We start from the raw sequence: 27,027 nt of genomic DNA on the forward strand, positions 1-27,027 counted from the left end.
GTTCCCCAGCGGTCCTGAGCTCGAGTCCACTTCAGGGTGACCTCTCCTAGGTTCCACAACTCAACCTGCCGCCTAAACCCAAAGGGTCCCACAATTGCGACAGGCTCCATTAAGACTTTTACGATGTCCAAAGATCACCCCTGCCCCTGCAGCCCCTGTGACAGTGTCCCTCGGATTTTCAGCATCCAAACTTCCCTTTAGTGCCATCTGTTCACATCCTCCAGCTTCCTGGTCCGAGCCTGCAGCCTTTGCTTGAAATCGTCATTATTAATTGGTTTGCATTGGGTGCCTGACACTGTGTTGGCACTCTGCACCTGGCTGCCTCTGTGCTGCTGAGAGTGTGAGTTTGGTGCTGCCTCGTGGCCCAACCAGTACTAACCTAAACCCCCGAGACGGACCTCCAACATTGATTTTACCTACTTTCAACTGTCACCTCTTTGATTGCCCCCAGTCTCAATTAACATGGAATCCCAGTGACCAAATTGGACCTCTGCACACAGCTGCACCAGTGCACCAGTCTCTACACTTACCTGATCCTTGCCTAGTGTTAAACCCGAAGACTGGAACTGTAAGTCATGTACTTACCCAGTGGAAAATGCTATTTAACGCCGGTGAAGGGCGAGGAGGGACTGAAAAAGTTTTGGTAACACTTACCTGTTTGCCGCCGACACCTCTCGGTCCTCTTCACCTGCTCCCAGGGCAGGAAGTAGAAGCACCCAGGCTTCCAGGACCCCCTAAGCCAATCACAATGCTGCAATGCAGTGTTGTGATTGGTCTGAGTGCCGTGGTTTGGCGCTCAGCCAGGCATTAGGAGCCTGGGCATGTTCTCCACCCAGTCTGTAATGCAGTCTCGAGGAGAACATGCAAAGTGCGCATGACGGTTTAGCCGGCCTGCCAGTTATGTGCACTTAAGTGCGAACCACTCCTCCTCCAGCACCTATGTCAGAGCCCCGCCCCACCCCAACATAGCTGAGCAACAACTAAAAAACAAAATGATAATGAGCTATTTTATTTTTTCCTTTTTGACCTCGTCAGTGGGGCGACGCTCCTCCGCCTTACAGAGGAGCAGCCCCTGTACTTAACTGTGAAATTGCATTATTGTTTTCCTTCCATAGGTTAACATTGAACTGCTTGAAAAATGCAATAAGGGTCCGCATTTTATACTGAAAAACTGTGATATTGCAAAACCTATTTTACTGCAACTAAGTATCTTTGGTTTGGTTCTAGTAATAAACATATAAATAGTAATATTTTTAGATACAATTGGTTTCGGATTTAGTCACTGAGTGAATGTAATAATTTCTTGCCTGAGCGTGTACAACAAATGCTGAACACAGCGCTCTGATAAGTCTAACTGCTCGCCCACACTACCCCAAAAGAGAGCATTAGAATTATCTACTTTAGCCTCTGTACAGGCTCTGGAGATCCACTGGACTCTGTGCACACTATACCTTCCTTTGGTATAGTATATACAGAGCCAGCTTCCTACATAAATAAGAAAACGAGTTACTTACCTGTAACTACGGTTATCCAGTATTGGTATCTTTCATAGATTCACATGCCTGAATCATTCCCCGTCGTCGAGGCGGGAGTCCCACGGTAAATAAAATATATAATAGCAGTGCCTAAAATTTCTTGTAGTAGGCTGGAAAAGCCTAAAGGCCTAACTAGGCCTCAAAACTTAGCAGCCTATCTACATCATTATGTAAAAAGACCTGAAATAGTAGCCTCAGCCAATCAGCTGTCCTCACCCTCTAGAACCTTCCCAGCTCAGGCAGTTCTCCTCAGATTTTCCCAGCACAAGTGATAATTAGTATCCATAGACAGAACTGCCCTACCGGGGAGGAGGGTGGGTGCATGTGAATCTATGAAAGATACCAATACTGGATAACCGTAGTTACAGGTAAGTAACTCGTTTTCTTATCCAGTATTAGGGTATCTTTCATAGATTCACATGCCTGAATCAGAATAGCAAGCAGTAACATCATGCCTGTCGATAGAGGAAGGTGGGAGACAAAGAAAACATAAATCTATCCCCACTCAAACAGGAAGGTAATAGAGTACAAAACTTGTTAACATAACATATGCATCAAAACCTTCAAATATAACAGATAGGACAGCATTATAAATATTTAAAGTTTAAAGCAGTATAAGAAAAAATATAAGCTATCCAACCTTAGTGAAGAAGATGCTGCAGCACTGCATCACCAACAGCTGTGTCATCTTGAACTGCCGACTGCAGACAGTAATGTTCGGTAAAAGTGTGGACACTTTTCCAAGTAGCAGCTCGGCAAATGTTCTCCAGCGTCACTCCAGCGAAAAGGGCCGTAGATGTCGACACTGTTCTTGTGGAATGAGCTTTGACCTTCCTTGATAAAGGTCTATTGGCCTTGTCATGACAGAAGGTAATTGTAGAAGACAACCACCTGGCAATAGTTGCTTTTGTGACAGCTTGACCGAAGGTGGGTCTTCCATAGGCAACAAACAGTTGTGTAGATTTACGGATGTCTTTCGTTTTCTGCAGATAGAATTTCAGACACCTTTTCACATCCAGAGAATGTAAAACCCTCTCTGCAGGAGTTTTTGGATCCGGGAAAAAGGTTCTGAGTTTGACCGGTTGATTAATGTGGAATTGAGTTGGCACTTTAGGAATGAATTTTGGATTGGTCCTAAGCGTAACAAAGTCCTTAGAGAATTGCAGAAAAGGGTGAGTAATAGTGAACGCCTGTATTTCACTAACTCTGCGAGCAGAAGTAAGAGCCAACAAGATTGCAACTTTCCAAGTCAGAAACTTCAGTTCTGCTTTATGGATCGGTTCAAAAGGCCTTTTTAGAAGTTGGGAAAGAACAACATTAAGATCCCACTCCGGAGGAGGAGGACGAACTGGAGGGAAAGCTCGGAATAGTCCTTTAAGGAATTGTTTGATCAAGGAGGATGAACATAAGGATGGTTTGTTGGAATTCTTCCTGAATCTGGATATTGCTGCCAGATGTACTTTAATAGAAGAAAAGGCTAGACCTGATTTAGCCAAAGAAAGCAGGTATGGAAGGATGGCTTCAGGAGGAGCCTGAAGTGGATGAATCTCATTATCTCCACACCATGAACAGAACCTCTTCCACTTGAAACGATATGTTTTGATGGTACTTTGCGCACGTGCTTGCGACAATATCTCCCTGCAGTCCGAGGAGATGTTTAGGTCTTTGAACTCTAGGAAGTCAGGAGCCAAGCGTGCAAGTGCAGCGATTGAGGATCTGGATGATGGATTTGACCTCCCTCTCTTGTCAGCATCGACACTGTCGGTTTGAGCCGAAACGGAGGCTGTTGAGACAGTAGGAGAAGCTCCTGAAACCAATATTGCCTTGGCCAACGTGGAGCAATGAGGATGAGAGTGCAGTGTTCCCTCTTCATCTTTTGCAGCACCCTCGGAATGAGCGGAATCGGAGGATAAGCGTACGCAAACATTCCGGTCCATCTCATCAGGAGGGCGTTTCCTCTTGACCCCCTTCCTGGGAACCTGCTGGCATAAAACAGGCACTTGCTGTTTTGCTGCGTGGCAAACAAATCCAGCGTCGGTTTCCCCCAAAGCCGAAAAATTTTCTCTACTTGATGTTGTTCGAGTTCCCATTCGTGACAGCCCACAAATGTTCTGCTGAGACTGTCTGCTAGAGAGTTGCGAACCCCTTGTACATGCTCTGCTTTGAGGGATATGCCGTGACTTAAGGCCCATTCCCACATCTCCTGAGCTTGCAGTGACAGGGTAAGAGATTTCGTTCCTCCCTGTTTGTTTATGTAGAACATGCTGGTGGTATTGTCCGTACGCACCAGCACGGACGAATTCACGATCCTTGGTAGAAAAGCTTGTAGGGAAAGAAAAATGGCCCTTAGTTCCAAGATGTTGATGTGCATCTGTTGGTACTGACGAGACCATCTTCCCTGGATCTGAAGGTCCTGAAGGTGACCTCCCCAACCTTCCATGGACGCATCCGTAGTCAGGGTGAACTCCGGAATCTCTTGGAGAAAGGTGAGGCCCGGCGACAAGTTGTGCGCCTTTGACCACCAGAGAAGAGCCTGTTTCATTTTGACAGTGACTTTGATGCGGTCGTCGAATGATCCCTCGACCTGCTTCCACTGACGAAGTAACTCTTCTTGCAACGGTCTCATTCTGAGTCTTGCCATAGGAATGAGGTTGATCGCAGATGAACACATCCCCAGAAGGGAAGCATATATCCGAACTGAAAGCGACTTTTTTGCGGATATCTGTTTTGCTAGTTTTACGAGCTTGTTTTGTCGCTCCTGTGCCAGGTATGCCTTGCACTGGCATGTGTCCAAGACTGCTCCCAGAAAAGTCAATCGTTGACGAGGTTGGAGCTGAGATTTCTGTGAATTGAGGGTCAGCCCTAGATTCGAGAATAGTGAAAGTGTCCTGCTGACCGCTTCCATTGTCGAGTTTCTGGTTGGACCTTTTAACAGCCAGTCGTCGAGGTATGGGAACACCTGGAGTCCCAGGGACCTCAACATTGCAGCCACTGGAGCCAGGCATTTTGTGAAGATTCTGGGGGCCGATTTGAGGCCGAACGGGAGGACTTTGAATTGGAAATGGACGCCGGCCACTTGAAACCTTAGGAATTTGCGGTGGTTCGGGTGAATAGGGATGTGAAAATATGCGTCTTGCATATCCAGAGAAGCCAGAAAGTCCCCTTCGTTGAGACAATTCAGAATGTCCTTCAATGTCACCATGCGGAAACTCTGTTTCTTTAGATATTTGTTGAGTTTGCGCAGACCCAATATTGGACGCCACTCTTCCGAATTTTTCTCCACAAGGAAGAAGCGAGAATAAAAGCCCATCCCTTTCTGAGAAGGATGGACTCGTTCTATCGCATTCTTGCGTAGCATCTTTAAGGCTTCTTTGAAGAGTAAGCGCAGGCGAGGGGGAGGGGGACCCCTGGGCGGCGTTGTTGGAGGCTTCTGCAAAAACTCCAAAGTGTGTCCCTTGCTGACCAAATCCAGGACCCACTGATCTGAAGTTATCTTCCGCCATTGATGGTAAAAGGCGGAAATCTTGGCGCCCACGGGAAGGGAAAGGGGGATGGCCGACATCCGGCAAAGCTCATTGGCGCTTGTTAGAATCTCGCCCTTGATTGCCTGAGCGCCGTTTCCCTCCTTGCCGAGAGAAAGAACCAGAAGCAGGCTGCCTGTTAGAAGATTGGTAGTATGGCTTGTTGTAGGTCGATTGATACTGTCGATTTTGTTGGTTGGAATAATTGCCTCTGGATGAGTAGCCACGACCTCTTGCTCCTCTAAAGGACCCCCTCTTGTATTGCAGGGTTCCAAGAGATTTCGCTGTATCGGTATCGGTTTTAATAGCCAATAAAGCGTCATCAATGCGCTTCCCAAACAATGACTCACCATCGAATGACATGTCCAAGATCTTGGTTTGGACCTCAGGTCTAAAAGTGGTAGCCTTGAGCCAACCTTGACGTCTAAGCACAATTGCCCCAGCCAATTGTCTAAAGTTGGTATTAGAAATGTCTAGGGCGCAATCAATAATTTCTGAGGCCGCCCTTTCGCCTTCCTTCACAATTCTGCGCACCTCCATCTGTTGATCCTCCGGGATCAGCTCAAGATATTCCGTGATCTCAGACCACATTTGTCTATCATAACGAGCCAGGATAGCTAAAGAATTAGCCGCCTTAATGGATGCTGCTGCGTTTGCTGAAAACTTCTTTCCAATTGCATCAAGCCTTCTTCCCTCCTTGTCAGGTGGCGTTGAAATGGGAGCAGAAGGATTTTTGGACTTCTGCTGCGCAGCCTGAGAAATGACCGAATCCGGTCGAGGATGACCGATTAAACAAGCAGGAGTATCAGATGGTGCTCGATACTTTTTGTCTATCCTCGGCAAAACTGCCGGAATGGAAGCTGGAGTTTTCATTATATTGAGGCCTTCTTCCATATATAATCCATAATAGGTATGGCTCTGACCACTCTCCGATATCCCTCTTTAAAGTCATGTAAGAAGCAGTCCGACTGCTCAACTGTGACAACTAATTCAAATCGATTAGCAGCTCTCTTTATAATATTGTGAAAACCCCCAATATCTTCAGGTGGAGAGTCTGAAGGACGGGGAGGAGGTGGAGAAGGTGTAGGGATGACATAATCCTCCCAAGGATCCACCGGAGTGTTATCCGGTAACTCTCCCTCTTCCCTACTTTCTTCACCATCAGTGGAAGAACTGTCTACAACTTGAGGAAGTGGAGCAGTATGTTGTTGTGGCGACAATGGAGCTCTTGGCGACGGAAGTCTTGGCACAGGAACTGGAACAGGTGACCCAGCGGGCGCACCTTCATTGGCTGGAAATCTCTGGCGATAATCTGCCAACATAGCCTGCAAATCCTGTATTAAGGAAGTTGGTAAATGTGTCGTGTCCTCAGACCGAGGAAGTCTAGTATGAGGTGACTGATATGGTGTTGAATAAACGTCATGCATATATTGTTCCTGAACCTCTTCTTCATCATCCTCTTGAAATTTAATATTCAACTGAGAAGGGTGACAGGCAATCCCAAAGGGACCATCATCCTCTTCCCCTTCATCCGACTCCTCTTGCATGTATGTCTCCAAAATGTGCGATGGCAAAAGTGGAGAAATATGTGAATAATCCTGTCTTTTATACGTTTTCATTTGAAAATGAGTGAATTGTATCTTTGCTGGTGGGGAACCGTGCATCCGATGAGCAGAAGTCCCAGTAAACGGATTCTCCGTCGACGGTGCTGTCAATGCTAAAGATCTTGCCGTCAACGAGGCCGTCAATGGTATCTTCGTCGACGAGTCCTTCGTCGCCGGGACCGTCGACAATGCCGTCATCGACGAGCCCGTCGTCGACGGGTCCCTCGTCGTCGGGAACGTCGATGGTATCTTCGTCGACGAGTCCCTCGTCGTCGGGACCGTCGATGGTATCTTCGTCGACGAGCCTTTCGTCGACGGGACCGTCGATGGTATCTTCGTCGACGAGGCCTTCGTCGACGGGTCCGACGTTGGTGTCTTCGTCGACGAGATCTTCGTCGACGAGACTGTCGATGACGTCTTCGTTGACAACGAGGCCGTCGATGGTGGCTTCGACGACGAGTCCTTTGGTGACAATGTCTTCATCGACGACGGCCTTGCGGTCGTCGACGGAGCAGACGATTTAGTCGACGGAGCCTTCGTTGAGAAGGATTTCGACAATGGTAACTTGGTTTTCGACAGCAAAGGTGGTACAGACATCAAAGGTGACGTGATAGCTGAAGTGGTAACCACAGAAGTAGAAGAGGAGGTAGAAGTCCAAGTAGTAGTAGGTACAGACACCAGAGAGATAGTCTTAGCCTGGGTTGTACTCGCATGTGAAGAAGCCGATGCACTCTTAGAGGGTTCTGAAGCTTTCTGAGAGGTTTTCAACATTTTCTTTCTCTCAGGAGAAGCATTGTCCGTGGATCTAGCTCTCTTGCTAGAAGTAGAGGCTTTGTCCTCATCTGTGGATGAAGACTTCAGCCACAAAAGAACCCTTGCCTCCCTATCCCTGATGGTTTTCTGAGGGAAGGTACGGCAAATTCGACAGTCCTTCACCACATGTGAAGGGTGCAGGCAATAAATACAGTCCGAGTGCTTGTCATCCACATGGACTCTCTTCTTGAAGCAGGTTCCACAAGGTTTAAAAAGAGCCTTCTTTTCAGACATTTTAAGGTTTGAAGATCCAAAAACTGAGTAGGCACTCAGGGAGACTCCCTTACACACGAAGTGCGGTGAAAATCTGAGGAGAACTGCCTGAGCTGGGAAGGTTCTAGAGGGTGAGGACAGCTGATTGGCTGAGGCTACTATTTCAGGTCTTTTTACATAATGATGTAGATAGGCTGCTAAGTTTTGAGGCCTAGTTAGGCCTTTAGGCTTTTCCAGCCTACTACAAGAAATTTTAGGCACTGCTATTATATATTTTATTTACCGTGGGACTCCCGCCTCGACGACGGGGAATGATTCAGGCATGTGAATCTATGAAAGATACCCTAATACTGGATAAAATAGTAATTTCCATATCTGCCGTGACATACTTGACTGTACCTACACTCTGGGTCCGTCTTTGCTCCTGCACTGCAAACATTTCTTTATGCATATCCCTTGTGCCAGCATCCATTTACTTTCTTTCTGGTAACTTTTCTACTCACAAGGTTGTCCCATGCACTTGAGTCCTCTTTTTCAACATCTTTAAACATCTTTATCTCAAGCTTCCCCTGTAAATCCCATTGTTTTAGAAACATCAGTTGTTCTTGAAGCACACCTCTGTCATAAATATCCACCTCCCACTATTGTGACACACCTAAAGTAAATTAAGTGTTTCCATCATAGTTCCCTTTGCCCTCCTCCAAACGGTGCTAAATTAAGTTACTGTATTTTTCTTAATAGTGTGTTTCTATAGCCTGGCACCACACTGACCCATCTCCACTCAAAAATTTCCAATCAAACTTTCGTCTGTTTGGCAAAATGGGCCCTAGAAATAAACCCTAACACTCCAAACAAGGCATTGCTACACTTTTATAGACTTGTGACCTAACATTCGCGTTTTCATGGTTTGAAAAATTCTCTCCCTGTGCACATTATATGCCTTGACTCTTATCAGCTGCTTTGTCACTTTGTTCTGAAGCGCCTAGGTCACTTGAAAAACTGATTCCAAGATTCTCCTCTTAGGATTATAGCATCCAATACACTGTTCTTCATTGTATACTCCATCATAGGAATTCTTGCTCCAAGTGAAAGATTTTGCCCTTGGCTGCTTTGCTTTTTAGCTAGGGGTCATTCAATCACTTCCTAATGTTTTTGTTGTTGTTTTTTTTAAACCCTTAGTCATCTCTTTATGGGATATCAACATATTTGCAGATCAGTACACAGAACAGCTTCCCTGCAGTTTATCTGTAATATTTTAAATAATTGAAAATAAAGACTGTAAAGGTGAATTTTGGGCCACTCCACTGTCCACTTATTGTCTCCCATTGTGAATTTCTCTGCTTCCCTTGCTCTTTTCATTTGGTTGTTAACAGCCGCTACAAAATGAATTGTCTGTTAAAGCTGAACTTTTCACACAGTTTAACATGTATTCTCTTTCTATTTGCCAATAAAGTCCTACCATTTCGTTGTTCGAGTTGTGATTTCGTGCAAAAGGATAGAAAGCACCAAGCTGTGTCCACCGAATACACAGCTCTTCTGTTGTGGAACCTGAAAATCCACAGATATCTGCCCCGATTAGAGGGATCCCAAACATGTTAAAGTTCATCAATCCTAGAAAACAGAAAAACAAGAAAAATTACCTTCAAGATCAACCAGTTATTCTTTGCTCTCGCTCTTTCATTCCAGCACCACAATTTGGGAATTGAAAACGTTGTTAGCAGGATTGGTAAAAATGTCTAAAGACTGCTTTCAGCTTAAACTTTACACAAACCATACAATAATAACCATCATCAAAAAGCAGGGTTTACAATTTATCCATGCATCACCAACTATTCAGCCCATTTCTGACAAGTTTTCTTTAATAGGATGAAGACTGAACATCCCTACTAAAAAAAAGGCTAAGTGGATTGTTTTGAAGCATGAGCAAACAGTATGAGAATCATCATGAAGTAAATTTTCCTAAATCTATAATCCAGCACTTCCCTCCTTGCCAACTGGTTGGGTTCCACATTTCACATGGCAAACATCTTGGGAGGAGCATGCAGTGTATCCTGATTAGGTTGTAAGTAAAGGATTGTGCAGAACTTTCTGGCAGAGGAGGTGACAAGTAAACCAACACACATAAAATCCGTATGGAGTGCCAGAAAAATATGTCACAAATGTTATCAACTAACCCCAGGTGTATTAAACAAATATATAGAACCATAACAGAAAGGGAACTAAGCAAGACTGTAAAATGTTTGAGCATCAGTATTTGTAAAGAATATGAAGATCATGGAGGATAAAATAGTGCTACAATTGTGATAAGAAAGCACATTTTTTATCTGTTTGATAATGTTACATATGTCACAGGCCCTGATGCATGTTGACACAATCATTGTTTCTGCACGAACATGATACAAGCGAAGGTTTGAGTGCTTGAATTAGTAAATATAATAACTGTGATAGGCCTAAATTCAAGCCTATATAACATTATAATAAGCGGCTTCACTTCACAGTAGGCATATATTTGCTGCTGCTCACGTTACGTTAACCAGAGAAAGAGGTTTCCATTCTCAGTTTCACTGTAGCTGGAATCTCCTTACAGGCTGACCTTGGGCAGTTTTTGTGCTAGCAGAATTCTAGACATACAAAACAGTGGCTTTCCCATGCTTTCTAACAATCTTACAGGAGCATTGTCTGTCCACCTACTTTCTCCGCATACTCCAACACAAGAAAACAGTACAACAAATAAATTATAACCCATTATAATACACTAGTACTTGTGAACTGATTTTCAGGGTTCAGGACTGAGTTCTGCATTACCACCTGAAGAAGCAAGACATTTACCAAGAGGTTTGTCAGATTCCTAACACCCCATCTCCACAAGAGCATAATTCAGTGGGAGGAGTGCCATTGGCGCAAGGGGTGCGCGAGCTAAAAGCCCTCACAGCCAACCCACCATACATCACATTTTTCTCCAGTTAACCTGGATTTGAAAACCCGAGCCTCCTTTCTTCCGAAGGCTGTGACTTCTTTTTATGACGGTCACAACTCCAGTATATCACATTCCTTTAGAAAACTGGTTCCAGGCTGAATATAAAGAATCAAGTAAAACCATCTACTCTACTAAGTTTCTGACATGTACCTTTTGGACAGTTACAGTATGATTCTGGGATAGATTCCAACTATTCAAAAATACACTATGAAATCGTTCAGTTGCACACCCTACATGTTCACCACTGTTACCTTCACTATCAATTACTCTTCACCTATAACTATGCCTAACCTCAGTAAAATACAAGAACAAGTTACTTACCTTTGGTAACATTATTTCTGGTAGATACTCTACCTACCAGCAGACTCTTCACCTTTTGAATATTAATCCTGGGTCCCGGATATACCCCATAAAAAAATTGCTGTTCCGAGATTTTGATTTTCTTTTGGGATCATTGGAGAAGTAATTTTCCTGGACAACATTTTTAAAAATGGCTGATGTGTTGCAGTGATGTCATATTTCAGGAACAATGAGACCTATATACTTCATTTTGGTGTCAAAACAGGTTTTGGGGGTCAAGTAGTCTTGTAGAGACAGAAATTAGCTCCTCAGAGCAATCCTTCAACCATTTTCCAAAATGGTGGCTATAATAGAGGAAGAAGAGACATTTAGATATTAAACAAATAATAATGGTTTTTAATCCTTGTATATATATACACCAAACAATGCATATGATCTGAATATGAAAAAATAATGTTTATCACTCTTGTTTTAGACACATTTTCATAGTTCACTTTATTTGTTTAGGCAATCGCTCATGGGACATGTGCAGAATATTGAACATCTGAGAACAGCATATCGACAGGGAAAGTTTTTGGAGCACAGGTTTTGCAAGTACATGTATTTTCTCTGGGTAGAGGCTTTAGAAATTCCGTTGGGACTGATCTCTAGAACTCGCTAGTCTTTAAAGTCACATTCTTCTTCTGTCTCAGCAAGTCCTTTAAGAAACTTCACAGGTTCATCAGTTAAAGCTCCAAGCTTTGTTCCAAAGTTACTCATAATGTCATCACCTGTAAGAATATGTGCCTTGTTAAGAACACTGAGCATCTCTGGGTCAAGTTTCTTGTACAGAACATGAAGCAGGATTAAGTGTCTTTTCTCGCCTGTTCCATAACTCTGACAATCCTTGACTAATGAACATTGCAACAAATCTAAGTAGCCAATAATATCTGTGTCATTTGACCCTACAATGATTCGATAGGAAGCATTTCGAAAAGCCCGCTGACCATGTGGCACAACACGAAGGTCAGCTTCCTCCATTTTGCTGTTAAGTTCTTGAACAATACGGGCTGTAAATCTGAATATATCTCTGCAGGCGAACACAAGGAGATGATGGACAGAGCACTGAAACTTTTCTGACACTCACCCCCAGTCACAGATCTGGGTTGAAACCTTACCACCCAGTTCAGACATGGCAATATGCAAATCAGTCTTGACCCTGTGCCTCATGGGAACAGTCTAGACTGAACTGTCAAGCCAAGTCTTCACTGGACTGGAAACAAGCATCCTGGGACCGGTTTCGGAATTTTTTTAGAACTGTGTATACTCCTGCAGAGTGTGTGGTTGGAGATGGTATTACTGGCAAAAACCCAAACTTCTTCAATGAGACGGTATTCTGGGAGATCAGAGCATGAATTCCAGCCCACGGAGGAACTGGCTTTTCTTCATCCTTCAATAATAAGCGATATGATAAATTCAGCTACATCAGTTTTGCGGACCGCAGCATCAGGTAGAAGATCCACAGCCACTTTGAAACTTTCTGGTAGACTGGGACTTGTTGATGGCTTGCAGTGATTTTGCACACGTTGGCAATGCAATTGTATTATAAGTTAGCAGGTTTGTTTGTTTACACCTACAGCTGACACAGCTTGTTTTCCAGCACCTACTTCATTGGTACAGTCTTGAAAAAGCACCATGGAAGTATCATGTGTGCTGGATGTTCCAACCAAGAAGAGCGGTCTTCAAAATCAAAATTATCAAGAGTACCAATTGTAAATCCCTTCCTGGTAAAGTCGCTTGGAAGTGGTGTGCTGCCGGATTTACAAGATTTTACAGCATGAGCTGCTAACAAGTTCCTGCTCCGTACTATGCCATTATATGTTAATGTTAAAAGAGCTTATAGAACGCGCAGCTACTCAACAGAGTGTCCCGGCGCGAAGACAGAAGAGACAGGGGCCAAAGGAAAACTCAGATTCCGGGGTAGCAGCCACTATGCTGATTGTTGATACAACCAGGTTTTCAGTAGTTTCCTGAAAGCTAGTATGTTCGTGGCCTGCCTAAGCAGAAGTGGCAGCTTGTTCCAGATACGGGCCACTTGCACTTGAAGAGAGCGCCCTCCACGGCAGGCTCTGAGAAATTTAGGGACGGCAATTAGGTGTTGGTGTGCTGATCTGAGGGATCTGCCTGGGACATAGTGTGAGACTCTACTGCGGATACAATGAGCCCCCATGCCATGCAAAGCCTTGAAAGCCAGTACTAGTGCTTTGAAAAGAATTCTGCATCGGACAGGCAGCCAATGCAGATTCTTCAGATGGTGGGAGATCCGGTCTCTAGGCCTGAGTCTCAAGACTGCCCTAGCAGCCGTGTTCTGTACAACTAGAAGGCTATTCAATAAAAACTCTGGCACGCCCAAATAGAGGACGTTGACATAGTCTAATCTGGAGGTTATAAGGGCCTGAACGACCGTCTTTCTGTGAGAGGTCGGCAGCAGGTAAAGAAATCTTCTGAGCATTTTCAGGAGACCAAAACACGTGACTGCCACTGACTGGCCTTGAGATGTGATGGATAAGGCATCGTCCATTTTCACTCCCATGTTTTTGACAGTCTTAACCGCTGACTGGGGAGGAGACATGTCAGCTGGCCACCATTGTTTCCAAGCGTCCAGAGGGGGGGTGCCAAAGAAGATTATTTCAGACTTTTCCGGGTTGCATTTAAGATGGTTATGTCTGAACCAGGAAAAGACTTCTGTAAGACATTTGTTTATCTTCTCCCAGCTAAACTCCTACCCCTTCTTACAAGTGAACAACAGCTGGGTGTCGTCAGCATAAGATATAGTCTTTGCCTCGACAGCTTCCGCCAGGGTGGCCAGGGGAGCCATGTACAGATTAAAAAATACTGACCTTAGAATAGAACCCTGTGGAATGCCAATCTTCAAGGGCGGAACACTGGCTGCAAACGGGGGGAGGGGTGGGGGGGGGGGGGGGGGCGACCAGACCTCTTGTTTCCTGTCCTCCAAAAAGGAGGAAAACCACTTCAACACCGTGCCACCAAGTCTGCACTCCCGTAATCTCTGCAGGAGGAGACCGTGGGGCACGGTGTTGAAAGCCTCAGAGAGGTCCAAACGAATAAGAACCGCTTTGTCTCCTTTATCAAGGGTCTCTTTGATGAATTCGGAGACCTCGAGCAAAGCAGTCTCTGTACTTCGGTTCTGTCTAAAGCCGGACTGGCTTGGGTGAAGAAGGTTATTCACTCCAACAAAGCCGCTAATCACAGAGTGTACATATTTCTCTATTGTCTTTGCAAAAAAGGGCAACTAGGAAATAGGTTTAGAATTAGATAATTCTGTGGGGTCTGCCGCAGGTTTTTTCAATAGTGGAATTATTTTGTCACTCTTCCAGCTTACAGGAACATGGCCATTACGAAGAGACACATTCAAAATGCTATTCACTGTGGGATTGAAAGTCTCAGCCATTGAGGCCAGAAATTTCACAGGGTAAGGGTCCGCAGGAGATCCGGACTTAAGGCCCTTCATTTTATGTTAGAGAAGTTTCTAAGGACAGGGGGTGTGGGGGGAGGGAGAGGGAAGCACTACCCACTTGAATCTGGGAGTAGATCGATGGGATGGCCTGCGCCTCTTTCCCACTCAAGGCATCAAAAGAAGATTGAATAGTTGTGATCTTTGTGTGGAAGAAATTTGCCAACTGTCCAATCCAATCAGCTGAATGAGAGGCAAGTCTGGTCACAGGATTGGGCGAAAATAAACTTTTAACAATACTAAAAATGTCTCTACTTTTATTCCCAGCGGACTCAATTTTAGATGCAAAGAAGCTCTTCTTAACTTCCTGGATCCTTGTGTGGTAGGTTCTTAAGACCTTTTAATAACTTTTTAGTTTCCTCATTAAAATCTTTCCTTCACACTCTTTCTTGACGTTTGCAATCCCCTTTACACTGTTGCAAAATTTCATTGAACCAAGGAGCTGAGCATCTGACAACTTTAGAAGAGCGGGAGATCAGGGGGGCAAGAGACCAGGCACCTTGCGTGACCCATCTTTCAAGGGCCTCAGCATCCCGCTCAATATTGCTACTCGGCATGAGAGAGTGTTGGGCTAGTTCATTTTTTAGGGTAACCGAGGTGATTCTATGAAAAGGCCTAGATGTGAAAGGCGGACGCTTTGACTGGATCAGCGGCCGCTTCATTAATTTTGGTAGCCTAAAGCCCACCAAGAAGTGATCTGACCATAGTAAAGGCAGAGGAACATCCGTCTGGATTTTGCGGTTGGAAAATATTTGATCAAGGGTGTGGCCCTTATCATGCGTAGGGGCAAAAACACATGTAGCAAGGTTAAGCGCATCCATAGATTCCAACAGTGTCTGGGATATCCGGTTTGTCTAAATGGACATTAAAATCCCCCAAGACAAGGAAATATTTAAATCTAGAGGCCAGTGGCGTCATGGAGTCACTATAGGACTTAAAGAAGTCCCCTGCATGGCCCCGGGGTCTATATATAAGGATTCCATCCCGGCACTGATGAGGGGAAAGCGTGCACTGAAAACTAAGGCACTCAACCCCTTCAATTTCTTCCATGGGAATGCAGGAGATGGGGATGTCCCTCTTGCTAATAATTGCGACTCCACCCCCTTTGCAACCGGCACAATCCTTCCTCAAAATACAGTAGCCTGGTGGTATGGCTATGGAAATAGTCGGATTCAACATATCAGATAGCCAAGTCTTGTTGATACACCAATCCTCCTTATTGAAATGATTAGCTCTCTACTTCTGACCTTGTCATAGAGTGAATGGGGAGTCATCAGGTGTAGCAGAGTTTTCTTTTTGCTGTGATTTATATAAAAAAACATGATTTGGAGAAGACAGTGCATTTGCACAGCATAAGCCTGTTAGTTCATGGGATTGTCTTCCACTTCTTTGCTTATATCTTAAAAGCCATCATCAATGTTGTCGGCTTCTGTTCCGAACTCAAGAGCTTTAGTTTGTAACAGTTTTGCTTTGCTGATGTTAAACAATGATGTAAAAAATGGTAAGACAACATCAAGAATTCTTGTTGCATTCCATGATTTGCGGAGCTCTGGGGCATCCCAAAATGTGTCATTAAGTCCTAAATCGAAATCTTTCAGGTTGTCTCTGAAAATGGTTCCTGCTGATTTTACTGCATCCTGATATCTTATTTGGAAGCAAGAACTCCAGGGGTCAAATCGGCAGATAATACCATAAGTGTCTCATTCTTTTTGTTAGACTGACAAAAACGAATCCTGTTGTACATACTCGCCAGAAAAATCTTAATTTTGTTATTACGGATCAATACACTTTCATCAATGTTGACTATTATTTCTCTGATCTCACCGAGTGTGAACCCGTAGCCAGCATTCAAGAGTGGTTTTAAAACTTAATTGGCTTTTTCAAATAGTGTTATGTTATGTTATGTTATGTTATATCTGTCTTGTATAGCGCACGGCTACTCAAAGAGTGTCCCGGCGCTTTATTGCAAACCTGTACCACAACATAACGGAAAAGAAAAAGCAGAAAAATGAGAAGTCCCTAAACTACCAATCAAGGCGATATCTAAAGAGTAAAAAGCCAAGTTAGACCTTCCTAAACGCCAACAGATTGGAAGTACTGCGCAGTGTCACTGGTAAAGTGTTCCAAAGCTGCGGAGCCAGCAGTCTGAAAGATCGACCTCCTATACGTGCCCTTTTTATGCGAGGGACCACGGCGAGGAACAAAGACTCCGATCTCAAGGACCTTGCAGGATGATAAAAAGCTAGCCTTTTTTGGAGATATTTTGCTCCTGAAGCATGTAGAGCTTTATGGGCCAAGGTCAAGGCCTTAAAGATTATCTATTATAGTGCAAACTTAACTGAAGGATGGAGGTAACAAACATTTGCAAAGGGCTACACAGACTGCAATGCACTGTTTTAAACAGCAAATTCAACATAATGAACTAGAGGAACAAACACTACACTGCTCATTCAACCAACATAGTGCCAAGGGCGTTAAAGATGCAAACATGTGTGCCCTAAACATAACCAGAATGACGCAACACTAACACTACTAGGGAGATACAAAATGCAGCATTATTACCATAATTCAGCACTCAATGAAACAAGCACTAAATATAAAAAAAAAATGAAATCCACCAATCCTTAACTTCCAAAATAGAAAATGCACTATAATTCAACAAATGCACCAACGTCACTGTCGTAGGCAACCAACAAAGTTCTAAAGGACATCATTATCCAACTTCAACAACAAACATCAAACAAAAGAGAACACACTAGGGGCCAGCCGTATCAACATTACATTTTGAGAGTCTATAATAGCGAATTTTACCGATTCGCTATTATAGACTTGCAAAATGCAATGTATGTAGAAATCTGCAATTTTTTTGTGATTCCTTCGCATTCCTTAATTGCGACTCGCCATAAAGGAATGTCTTCTAATTCATTTCTATGGGCCAAGAGGCCCATAGGAATGAATGGGAATTGCGTGCGCAAATTGCGAGTACCAAATAGGTACTCACTGTAAGAAACTGGCTCTATATATACTGTACCAAAGTGAGGTACAGTGTGTATAGAGTCCAAGGGTCTCCAGAGGTTAGGCAGAGGTTAAAGTTAGGTAGAATCTTACTCTCTAAAGTGGTAGCTTGTTTGAGCAGTAAGACGGTATCAGAGGACAGTGTTAAGCATTTGATGTACCCACTCAGTCAGCAAATGAATTCACACACTCCAGAACTGAACTCTAGGCCAATGGTTTTTGTATAAAAAATATACTGTTTATTTTTAGAACCAAGCATGCCTGGCACAGCTAAGCATTAAATTACTTTTCAGATACGAGATGCTGTTGTTGAAGATGTTAAAAATACAGTAGGACTTTGTACCAATTCGAGTTTACAGGGGTTGCAATGCAATGCACAAACTTAGTAGACTCAGTACACAGGAATCAATAGGCTTTTTAAGTAAAATGCAGTTGATTACTTTTCAGATTACTTTTTCTAACAGTGCTGGAACCTAGATTCAGCACTGGGACATTTCCTGAAAACAGTTGAGAAAATGCGTTTTAGTTATATGTAAGATTTTTAAAGAATAATCTTGTATTTCAAAAGTTGACACTTAGAAACTTTTTCACATAGAACCACCCATGCTATCCTATGGAAGGAAATTCAATTCACAGGTAAGTTACTTTGACGTAACTTTTCTTACTCAGTGCTAGATACCTAGAATCAGCACTGGGATACTTCTTGAAAACAGTTGAGAAAATGCGTTTTGGTTATTTGTGTGATTTTTAAGGAATATTCTTAGTTTTCAAAAGTCGACAATAACATTGACAAAATGAGGAAAAAGCAGGTTATCGGTTTCGAGGTAAGTACTCGGTCTTTGGAGTTAGGGTTCTGGGGTTAGACTCAGGGGTCTCCCAGAGTCAGTGATGCACTGTTTTTGCACCCTCAGTGGCACTAGGGCGGCCGGGTGCAGAGTGTTGAGGCCCAATGTTATCCTATGGAAGATGGGGGGCTCCGGTTGGTGGCTGCTGGCAAGCAGGACACGGGTTGTGGGAGCAAAGCTCCTAGGGTTTAGCTCAGGGCAAGTTGGGGACTTAGTTAGCACAAAAGGGGCACCCTCAGTGGCACTAGGGCTGCCGGGTGAAGGGTCCTGTTTTGAGGTCGGGTGCCCTGTTGATTTCAATGGAAATTCTCTGGGACAAAACAAACACTGCCGGCTCGGGGACGAGGATCTTCCTGGAGCAACCACCACTTCGAGGGGTGCGTTGGGATGTTGAGGGTTGTTTAGGTACCGCTGGGTTGGGCACACAAGGCTGTGGGGCGTCGGGTGCAGGGGTGCCTTTGGACGTCGGATTTTCTTACCCGCTCTGGTCGCGGTAGGAGGGGTCCTCTGGATTGAGACTGCAGGCGTTGTCAGGAGGCTTGAGGCAGGTCAGGGGTCTCCGGATCTCGGGTCAGGATCACCAGGGGGACCTCCTCGTGTTTTTTTTCCACTCAAGCTCGGGCCGGGTTCGGCGGGTGCAGAGTGGGCTGGATTCGCGGTTTCTGGCTGGCACCAGAAGCTGCAGTTTAAACACGTCCGGTGTTCACGGGAGAAACAGTCCTTAAAAGTGAAGGCAGGCAGGTCCTCCGGGGTTTTTGAAGTTGCTGGCCGCTGGAGATGCCAGGGCTTTGCAGGAGCAGGTTCAAGGGGAAAAGGCCCTGTAAGACTGGGCCAAGTCAGTGGCGTCGTCTTCTTGTTAGCTCTGCACAGCTTCTCGTCCTTCTCTTCTTTTCTTGTGGTTGTTGGATCTGAGGAAGGTTGGTTCAGGGTGCCCCTAAATACTAAATGTAGGGGTGTTACAGGTAGGTAAAGGGCAGGGACCAATGGGTCCCTTCCCTGGGGTGGGTACACCCCCTATTCTGCCACTCTCCAGTGGGAGGGGGCAGGAGCCTGTCCCTGGTTGGCTGGGTTCCCCCATCCTCAAGATGGCGGGGACTTGATGTTGTGCTTCACCTCGCCCACCTTAGGTGTGGAGTTGGCAGAGGTGGGCACACCTCTCTTCCTCACTTGTTTTTCCCGCCTGTTCTCCTGCTTAAAGTGGGGGGTGGAACCAGTGGGGACCAGTTGCTGAAAGCAGCAAATGGTCTGTAGAGGCTCACAAAGGCGGCATGCCTTTGAAGCTTCCCCTTTGTGAACCCTGCCCACCCTGGGGGAGGAGGCTTGGCACCTCGTCCCAGGATGTGCATTGTTTCAGGCCCGAGAGCAGCAGCTCTCGACCCAGGTGTCCAGAAACATGTCTGGTGGTGGCAGCCTAAGCATCCACTCAGTCAGGTCACTAGAAGCTGGTCGAGTTTCAGGGGGCATCTCTAAGATGTCCTCTGTTGTGCATTTTACATTAATTCTCACACTGGCATCAGTGTGGGTTTAACGTGCTGAGAAGTTTGATACCAAACTGCCCAGTCTTCAGTGTAGCCATTATGGTATTGTGGAGTTCGTAATGACAAACTCCCAGCACCATATACTCTTAATGGCAGCACTGCACTTACAGTGCCCAGGAATGGACTTGGGCACTGTAGGGGTACAGGGATCATGCACCTGTACCCTCACTACTGGCATAGGGCACCCAGCTAGAGGGGTGACTGATGTATGCCACGGCAGTGGTTTGTGGGCATGGCACACAGCGATGTGTGTCATGTCGACTTTTCACTTTGTTTTCCACCAAGACACGCAGCCTGCAAAGGCAGTGTGTGAGTGTCAGGGTACCGGGCTCTAAGGGTGAGACAAATAAGTGATACAGCTCTTAGAGGCCTTCTCTGGTCTCCGTGCCCTGGGTACCTGTGGTACCATTTACCAGGGACTGACCGGTAGCGTGAAATTTCCATTGGGTTAGTTTTGGGAAAGAACAAAGGCACTGGGAACCTGATTGGCAGGGACCCAGGGAACTCCAAGAAAAAGTGCATCAGTAGTCTGGCAAAAAGTGTGGGGGAGTTACTGCAACAGAAACCCACTTTCCTACACTCGCAAATTGCATACACAATTTCAAGGGTGCAAGGGTTCAAAAAGGACACCCTGTTGCACCCCTGAAATGTGCCTGTGTGCACATGTGGCGCACATACATTCCCTGAGGGCATGTATGTGTGCCACATGGCACTTTGAAAAAAGCAAAAAAGTGCTTTTTTTTAGGAAATTGCAAATAACCACCAACTTGAAGTTGGTGGTAATGTGCGATTCCTTTAAGCAATATCGCAATTTGCGATGCCTACTAGCATAGCATTTAGGGAATCGCAAATTACGATTCTCTAAATGCATGCGCTAAATAGGGAATCACAATGTATGCGATTTCTTATTTTGCAAGTATGTTTTTGCTTCCCTACATTGCTCGCAGCTAAATTGCAACCGCGAATTTCAGCGGTTGCGATAGCAATTTAGCTTGATACATCTGGCCCTAGGTTCTCCATGACCTCTTTCCTATATAAACAACAGGGTCACAGGCCACACAGCTTCAAAAACAATGAAAACAGGAAGAAAGGTAAATGGGCTACACTAGCTTTGTTGGATAGCTTTCTTGGATAGAAATGCAATCCTCCTAAAACCATGCAGCGTGACACACACTGCAGAGTACTATCTGAGCTAAGAACAAATGCTACCATGCATGCCAAGTCAGGCCGTAAGCACTACACAGATACTGATTACATAACAAACCTACGTATTACATAAAAAAATGTTCCAACTATTGCAATGGTTCTCACAAGGCACTTTAACAACACACTTTCAACGCCATCCTGATATTACTGCCACCTAAATAGCTGCCACTCATCAGAAGGGCCACTGACCATCCTGGACACAAATAAGAATCCAAATGATTTATGCTCAGAACCAAGAAACCATACCACTGGGCAAAAGTTGTAGGGCTGAGAATTCCCTGGGAGGGTTGTTCAGTCTTCCACTCCTTTGGCATTCTCTCCAACTATATCCACAATTTTTGACTTACTTAATCTTGGAATAAGCCATTATCATTTAAGCAAACATTCAGTCACTACCAACAGACATTGCAAAACAAACTTAGTGAAGCTTTTGTTGTCAGCCCTAGACTCCTCACTACTTCTCATTAGTCAGATGAACATTATCTCAGACGCACAAGCAGGCCATTATCATACTCATACTATTCTGTAAATACTAACACAACCACCGCACTCTTCTCCACTGGTTTCCTAGACGATTTTACAATCTTGAAATAAAAATCATCCAGGACGGTCACTGTTGAAACACAACTATGTTTTTGTGATAACTATAATATGGCATTTGTTTACCGTGATTAGGCTGAGAAGCCCAAGTAATATATTCTGAATCGAGGTGGCACTGATCAACACAAATGTATCCTGCATACTGGTTGCTAATCACTGAGCAGGGCGATATTTTGTGATTGTGGTCTTAATTCTCCTAGTCTATCATCATGTCATTTTAATTATGAGCTTGGGGCTTCTTACAATTCGAAGGCTGGCCCGTGCATGAAAGCAAAATTTTAATTATGCAGGCTTAGTTTTGGTACTTTTGCGTAATAACATTTTGTGTAGAATTACAGAGATTACAGCATTATGCATTTTTTCAACCAAGCACACTACTCGTAATTGTTCGAGTGATAGATACATAAACATATTTATGCTTCATTTCCCATACTTACACTACATCAAATTGGGCGAGTTTCGCTCCCCCTTAGTTGTGATGTTGTTTTAGAGTCAAGAGTTTTCACTAAGCGGTATTTCATTTTGGGCATAGTGGTACATGAGGTAGGGAACATGCATGTCTCCCTTCGTTTAAACAGTGACCCATGGGCCTTGTGAGCTACTTCCTACTTGTGGATGGTGCAAGTAGGGATGTGATAGACCACTTTTCTGTATATACTTACAGAGCCAATAATAACATTTTCCTTTTGAACAAGCTGAGATTATATAAATGACTTGAGTGCCTTAGGTGCTAGAAATTTGACTACTTGTGAATGTTTCAATTGTTTTTCAAAATCCTTTTCACGTTGATGGTCAACAGATGGTTTTGTTCATAAATGGTTAAAGTGTTTTGCTAAAGTTGGAGGACGAAAAATCATCGGCCGCTCCTCCGCAATGGCGGAGGAGCATCGCCCCACTCACTGCAGAAGAAAAATAAAACGATAATGAAGGATAATGTTACTTACCCAGTAATCATCGGTTCTTGGCATGTACAGCTGTAGATTATTTTCCAGTCTCAAGGTAGGTGACTCCTCCTTTCGGTGATAGTGCGCATGGGCATCGACTCCTTTGTTAGATTGTTATCACGCAGAGGGTGAGAATGGAGTAATAGTGAAGAATAGAGATGTCCATGTGTATGTAAGTAAACTAAAGAGAGATCTGCAGCAGCTACAGGTACCCGGGGAGGTCAGTGGGCGCTTGTGAATCTACAGCTCTACCTGCCAAGAACAGATGCTTCCTGGGTAACATTATCCGTTCGAGGCATGTGAGCTGTACATCACGTGCTGTGCATTGACTATATAGCAGTATCCTGCCAAAGCGGCGGCTATCCTGCAGCTGTTGGGGTTGTTTGAAATAGTGTTTTAAGTACTGCTTGACCCACATTTGCTTGTTGTCTCGCTAACACATCTACACGATAGTGTTTGGTGAATGTGTGTGGTATAGACCATGTTGCAGTTTTGCAAATGTCAACTATGGGAATGTTTCCCAAGAAAGCCATTGTGGCCCCTAGCTTGCGTGTCGAATGTGCCCTAGGGGGTAGAGTTAGTTCTCTTAGCTTCTGCATAGCAATGTTGAATGCACCTCAACAATCCACCTTGAAATACCAGATTTGGAGATCGGATTGCCCTTGTGTGGTGGCCCAAAAGCAACAAAGAGTTGTTTTGTTTTACGAAATGATTTTGTTCTTTCATTGTAGTACAAGAGTGCTCTTCTGACATCTAAGGTGTAGAGCTAATTCAGCAACTGAATCAGGTGAGGGAAGAATACAGGTAATTTTACCGACTGATTCATGTGAAATGCAGATAATACCTTAGGTAAAAAGTTGGGGTTGGTACGAAGAACCACTTTGTCTCTGGGTAGTTGGAAAAAGGGTTCTTGTATGGTTAGTTCCTGTAGTTCACTCACTTTCCTTAATGAAGTGATTGCAATGAGGAAAGCGGTTTTCCAAGAGAGGAACTATGGTTTGCATTTGTGCATGGGCTCAAAAGGTGGGCCCATTAATCTTGTGAGGACTATGTTAAGATTCCACAGTGGGGCAGGTGGGAGTCTTGGTGGTATCCTTTCATGAAAACTTTGATTACCGGTAGTCTAAACAACGACAAATGCTGCCTATTTTGTAAATATGCAGTTATTGCTGCGAGATGTAGTCGGATGGAGGTGTAAGCCAATGTGGACTGTTGCAAGTGTAACAGACAGCAGATGATGTTTTGTTTGGAAGCATCAAGGAGTGTTGATAGGATTGTTATTACAATAAATAACAAATCGCTTCCACTTAGCTGTGTAACAGGCTCTTATGGTAGGCCTTCTAGCCTCCCTCAAGATAGTCATACTTTCTGGTGGAAGGTTTAAATAACAAAACTCTAAGACTTCAGGAGCCAGATCGCGAGGTTCAGTTGTTTGGGATCTGGGTGTCTGATTTCTCCATGGCTCTGTGTGAGGAGACTGGCGGTTAAATTAAGCTTTTGATGCAAGACCAGAGACAGCTAGAAAAAGGTTGTGAACCAAAGTTGACGTGCCCATGTGGGAGCTACTAGGATTAGTGGGAGAGATGTTTGCCTGAGCTTCCAAACCACTAACGGAATGAGTGGGAGAGGCAGAAAAGCGTAGGCAAATATCCCTGACCAGTTCATCCATAGTACATTTCCTTTGGATTTTGGGTGCGGGTACCTGGAGACGAAGCTTTGGCATTTTGCGTTTTGGTATGTGGCAAAAAGATCTATCTGAGGGACTCCCCAAGTTTGGAAGTATGGGAGGAGAACTTGAGGGTGAAGTTCCCATTTGGGTATTTGATGCCTCTACCTGCGGAGGAGGTCTGCAATCTGGTTGTTCACTCCTGGGAGTTGTTCCGCTAGGAGATAAAGTTTCTGGTGAATGGCCCACCTCCAGAAGTCTTGGGCTAAGTGTGACAGTTGGAGAGAGTGTGCCACCCATTTTTGTATGTAATACATTGCTGTTATGTTGTCTGTACGAACAAAGACAGCTTGTCCCTCCAGGTGAGTCTGAAACGTCTTGAGAGCTAGAAAGAGTGCAAGCAACTCTAAATGATTGATATGGAGCAACTTTTGCCTTTGGCTCCACAGGCCTTGCACTGTGTGTTGTTGATGATGAGCTCTCCAACCAGTTAGGGAAGCATCCGCTGTTAGTACTATCTGTGGAACCGGGTCTATGAAGGGCCGTCCTTTTGGTTCATTTTGTGTGCTCCACCACTGCAGAGAGCGATGAGTACGGCCGCTAACCAACACTAGATCGGTTAATAGACCCTGTGACTGGTTCCATTGACTGGCTAAGCATTCTTGAAGTGGACGCATGTGCAGCCTGGCATGGGGGCCGATTATGATGCAAGATGCCATCATTCCCAGCAGTTGCATATAAACCCGAGCTGGAAGCCAATGATTGGGTTGAAAATGGAGAACTAAAGCCTGAATATTGCGAATTCTGGCTGCATTGGGAAACGCCAGAGCTTTTTGAGTGCCTCTTAGGTAGTTCTGAGTATTGGCTGGTTAGAGATGTGATTTTAGCACATTGATTGTGAACCCTAGTTGATGTAGTAACTAATTGTTCTGAAAGTGTGCTGAAAAGCTTTGATGAGCCAGTCGTCCACATATGGGAAGACATGGATGCTTTGTCTTCTCAGGTGAGCAGCTACTACCGCCAGACACTTTGTGAAGACTCTGGGGCAGTGGTGACTCCGAACGGTTGTACCTGGAACTGGAAGTGTTGACCCGCTAACACAAACCTGAGGAATTAGCGATGAGTGGGGTGGATTGGAATATGAAAATAGGAGTCTTTAAGTCTTGAGTAGACAGAAAGTCACCTTTCTGCACAAGAGGTAGTACTTGTTGAAGTGTTACCATGTGGAAATGATCTGACTGTATGTAAAGATTGAGTTCTCTGAGATCTAATATTGGTCTGAGAGAACCATCTTTTTTGGGTACTAAGAAGTAAAAAGAGTACACGCCCGACCCTTGATGTTCAGGTGGTACAGACCCTATAATCCCTTTTAGAAGGAGAGACTGTACCTCTTGTTTGAGGAGGTGCAGGTGATCTGATGAAAGTTTGTGTGACTTTGGGGAATGTTGGGAGGAGTGTTGGTGAACTCCAGGCAGTAACCACAACGGATAACTTGTAGTACCCACTTGTCTGTTGTTATTGACTGCCAGATTGGTAGGAAATCTGAAAGTCTTCCCCAACAGGTGTTGAGTAGCCAAAGGGAAGTGTAGGCAAGTCACTGTATTGTATTGGAGGGGGAGGTGCGCGTGTTTGAACCTCTACCCCTGCCTTTGCCGTTGTTGCCTCTGGCACCCCCTCTGAAGTAACTCTTAGAGGCAGAGGGTTGGTTATTGCCCTTGTAGGTGGAGGTGGCCTCCAAGGAGGTATTTTTTGAGCCTCCGCAGTAGAAAGAGCGCCGAAAGAAATCACCGGCTTGTGTTGACTGAAGGGCTCCCATGGATTTGGCCACTTCAGTGTCTATCTTAATCTTTTTCAGTGAAGAATCTACCACTGGGCCAAAGAGGTTTTCCTTGTCAAAGGGTGTGTTTAATATGGAGGTTTGAACCTCGGGTTTGAACCCAGATATGAGGAGCCAGGCATGTCTCCTTAAAAGAATGCTGGTGTTTACAGCTCTAGCAGCAGTGTCTGCAGATTCTAGAGAGCAGCAGATTGCATTGTTTGAAATAAGTTGTCCCTCACGCACCAGGTCTTACGCCTTACATCTACGTTCTTGGGGCAGAAATTGGATCAATTGCTCCATTTCGTCCCAGTGCACATGGTCGTATCGTGCTAGCAACGCCTGAGTGTTAGAGATGCGCCACAGGTTCGCTGCCTGAGAGGCCACCCTTTTCCCTGAAGCATCCATAAGCTTGGATTCTTTGGAGTGAGGCTTTTCGGAGCCAAAAGGCTTTATTCGTAGGCTTCGGTGCCGAGCTAGAAGGCAGGGCATCAGAAGCGTGGTCTCAGTGCTGACCGGGGCCCGAGGGCGCAGGTTGGACCGTAGACTTCTTTTTGTGTAGATCTTGGGACGAGGGAGGGTCTGTACTGCCAGTACGTTGTCCATGCAGGATGTCTTCATCTTGGTCAGAGCCGTGCTCCAAGATGGAGATCAGCTCCTGCTCCTCTTCGGTTCACATGGCATCCCCGGCCTTGTCAGATTGTTGCCTGAAGATGTCCGGAATGGAGCTTGTGTGCTGGCTCTGCATGCTGCGAGATCCAGCTCGACGTTCGCGAAGTGTTTACTTGGAGCGGAAAGCCTGGCACACGTCACAATCATGTTCTCTGTGTTCCGGAGACAAACAGAGGTTGCACACTTCGTGCGAGTCGGTGCGCGGGTATTTCGCGTGACACCGAGGGCAGAATTTGAAGGGAGTTCGT

General features: G+C 44.8%; 1 protein-coding gene across 3 annotated transcripts in view; it reads right to left on the minus strand.

The window, feature by feature from the left end:
- LOC144786032 (lysosomal alpha-glucosidase-like) overlaps positions 1–27,027 on the minus strand; it is an 828,834-nt gene that overhangs the window by 239,031 nt on the left and 562,776 nt on the right. For all 3 annotated transcript variants that reach the window (XM_078664954.1, XM_078664952.1, XM_078664953.1), the window contains exon 14: positions 9,146–9,297. In XM_078664954.1, the coding sequence (XP_078521080.1) occupies positions 9,146–9,297 (152 nt within the window). The remainder of the gene's footprint in view (positions 1–9,145; positions 9,298–27,027) is intronic.

This window comes from Lissotriton helveticus, chromosome 10 (genome assembly GCF_964261635.1).
Source record: "Lissotriton helveticus chromosome 10, aLisHel1.1, whole genome shotgun sequence".
In the NCBI taxonomy this organism is placed as follows: Eukaryota; Metazoa; Chordata; class Amphibia; order Caudata; family Salamandridae; genus Lissotriton; species Lissotriton helveticus.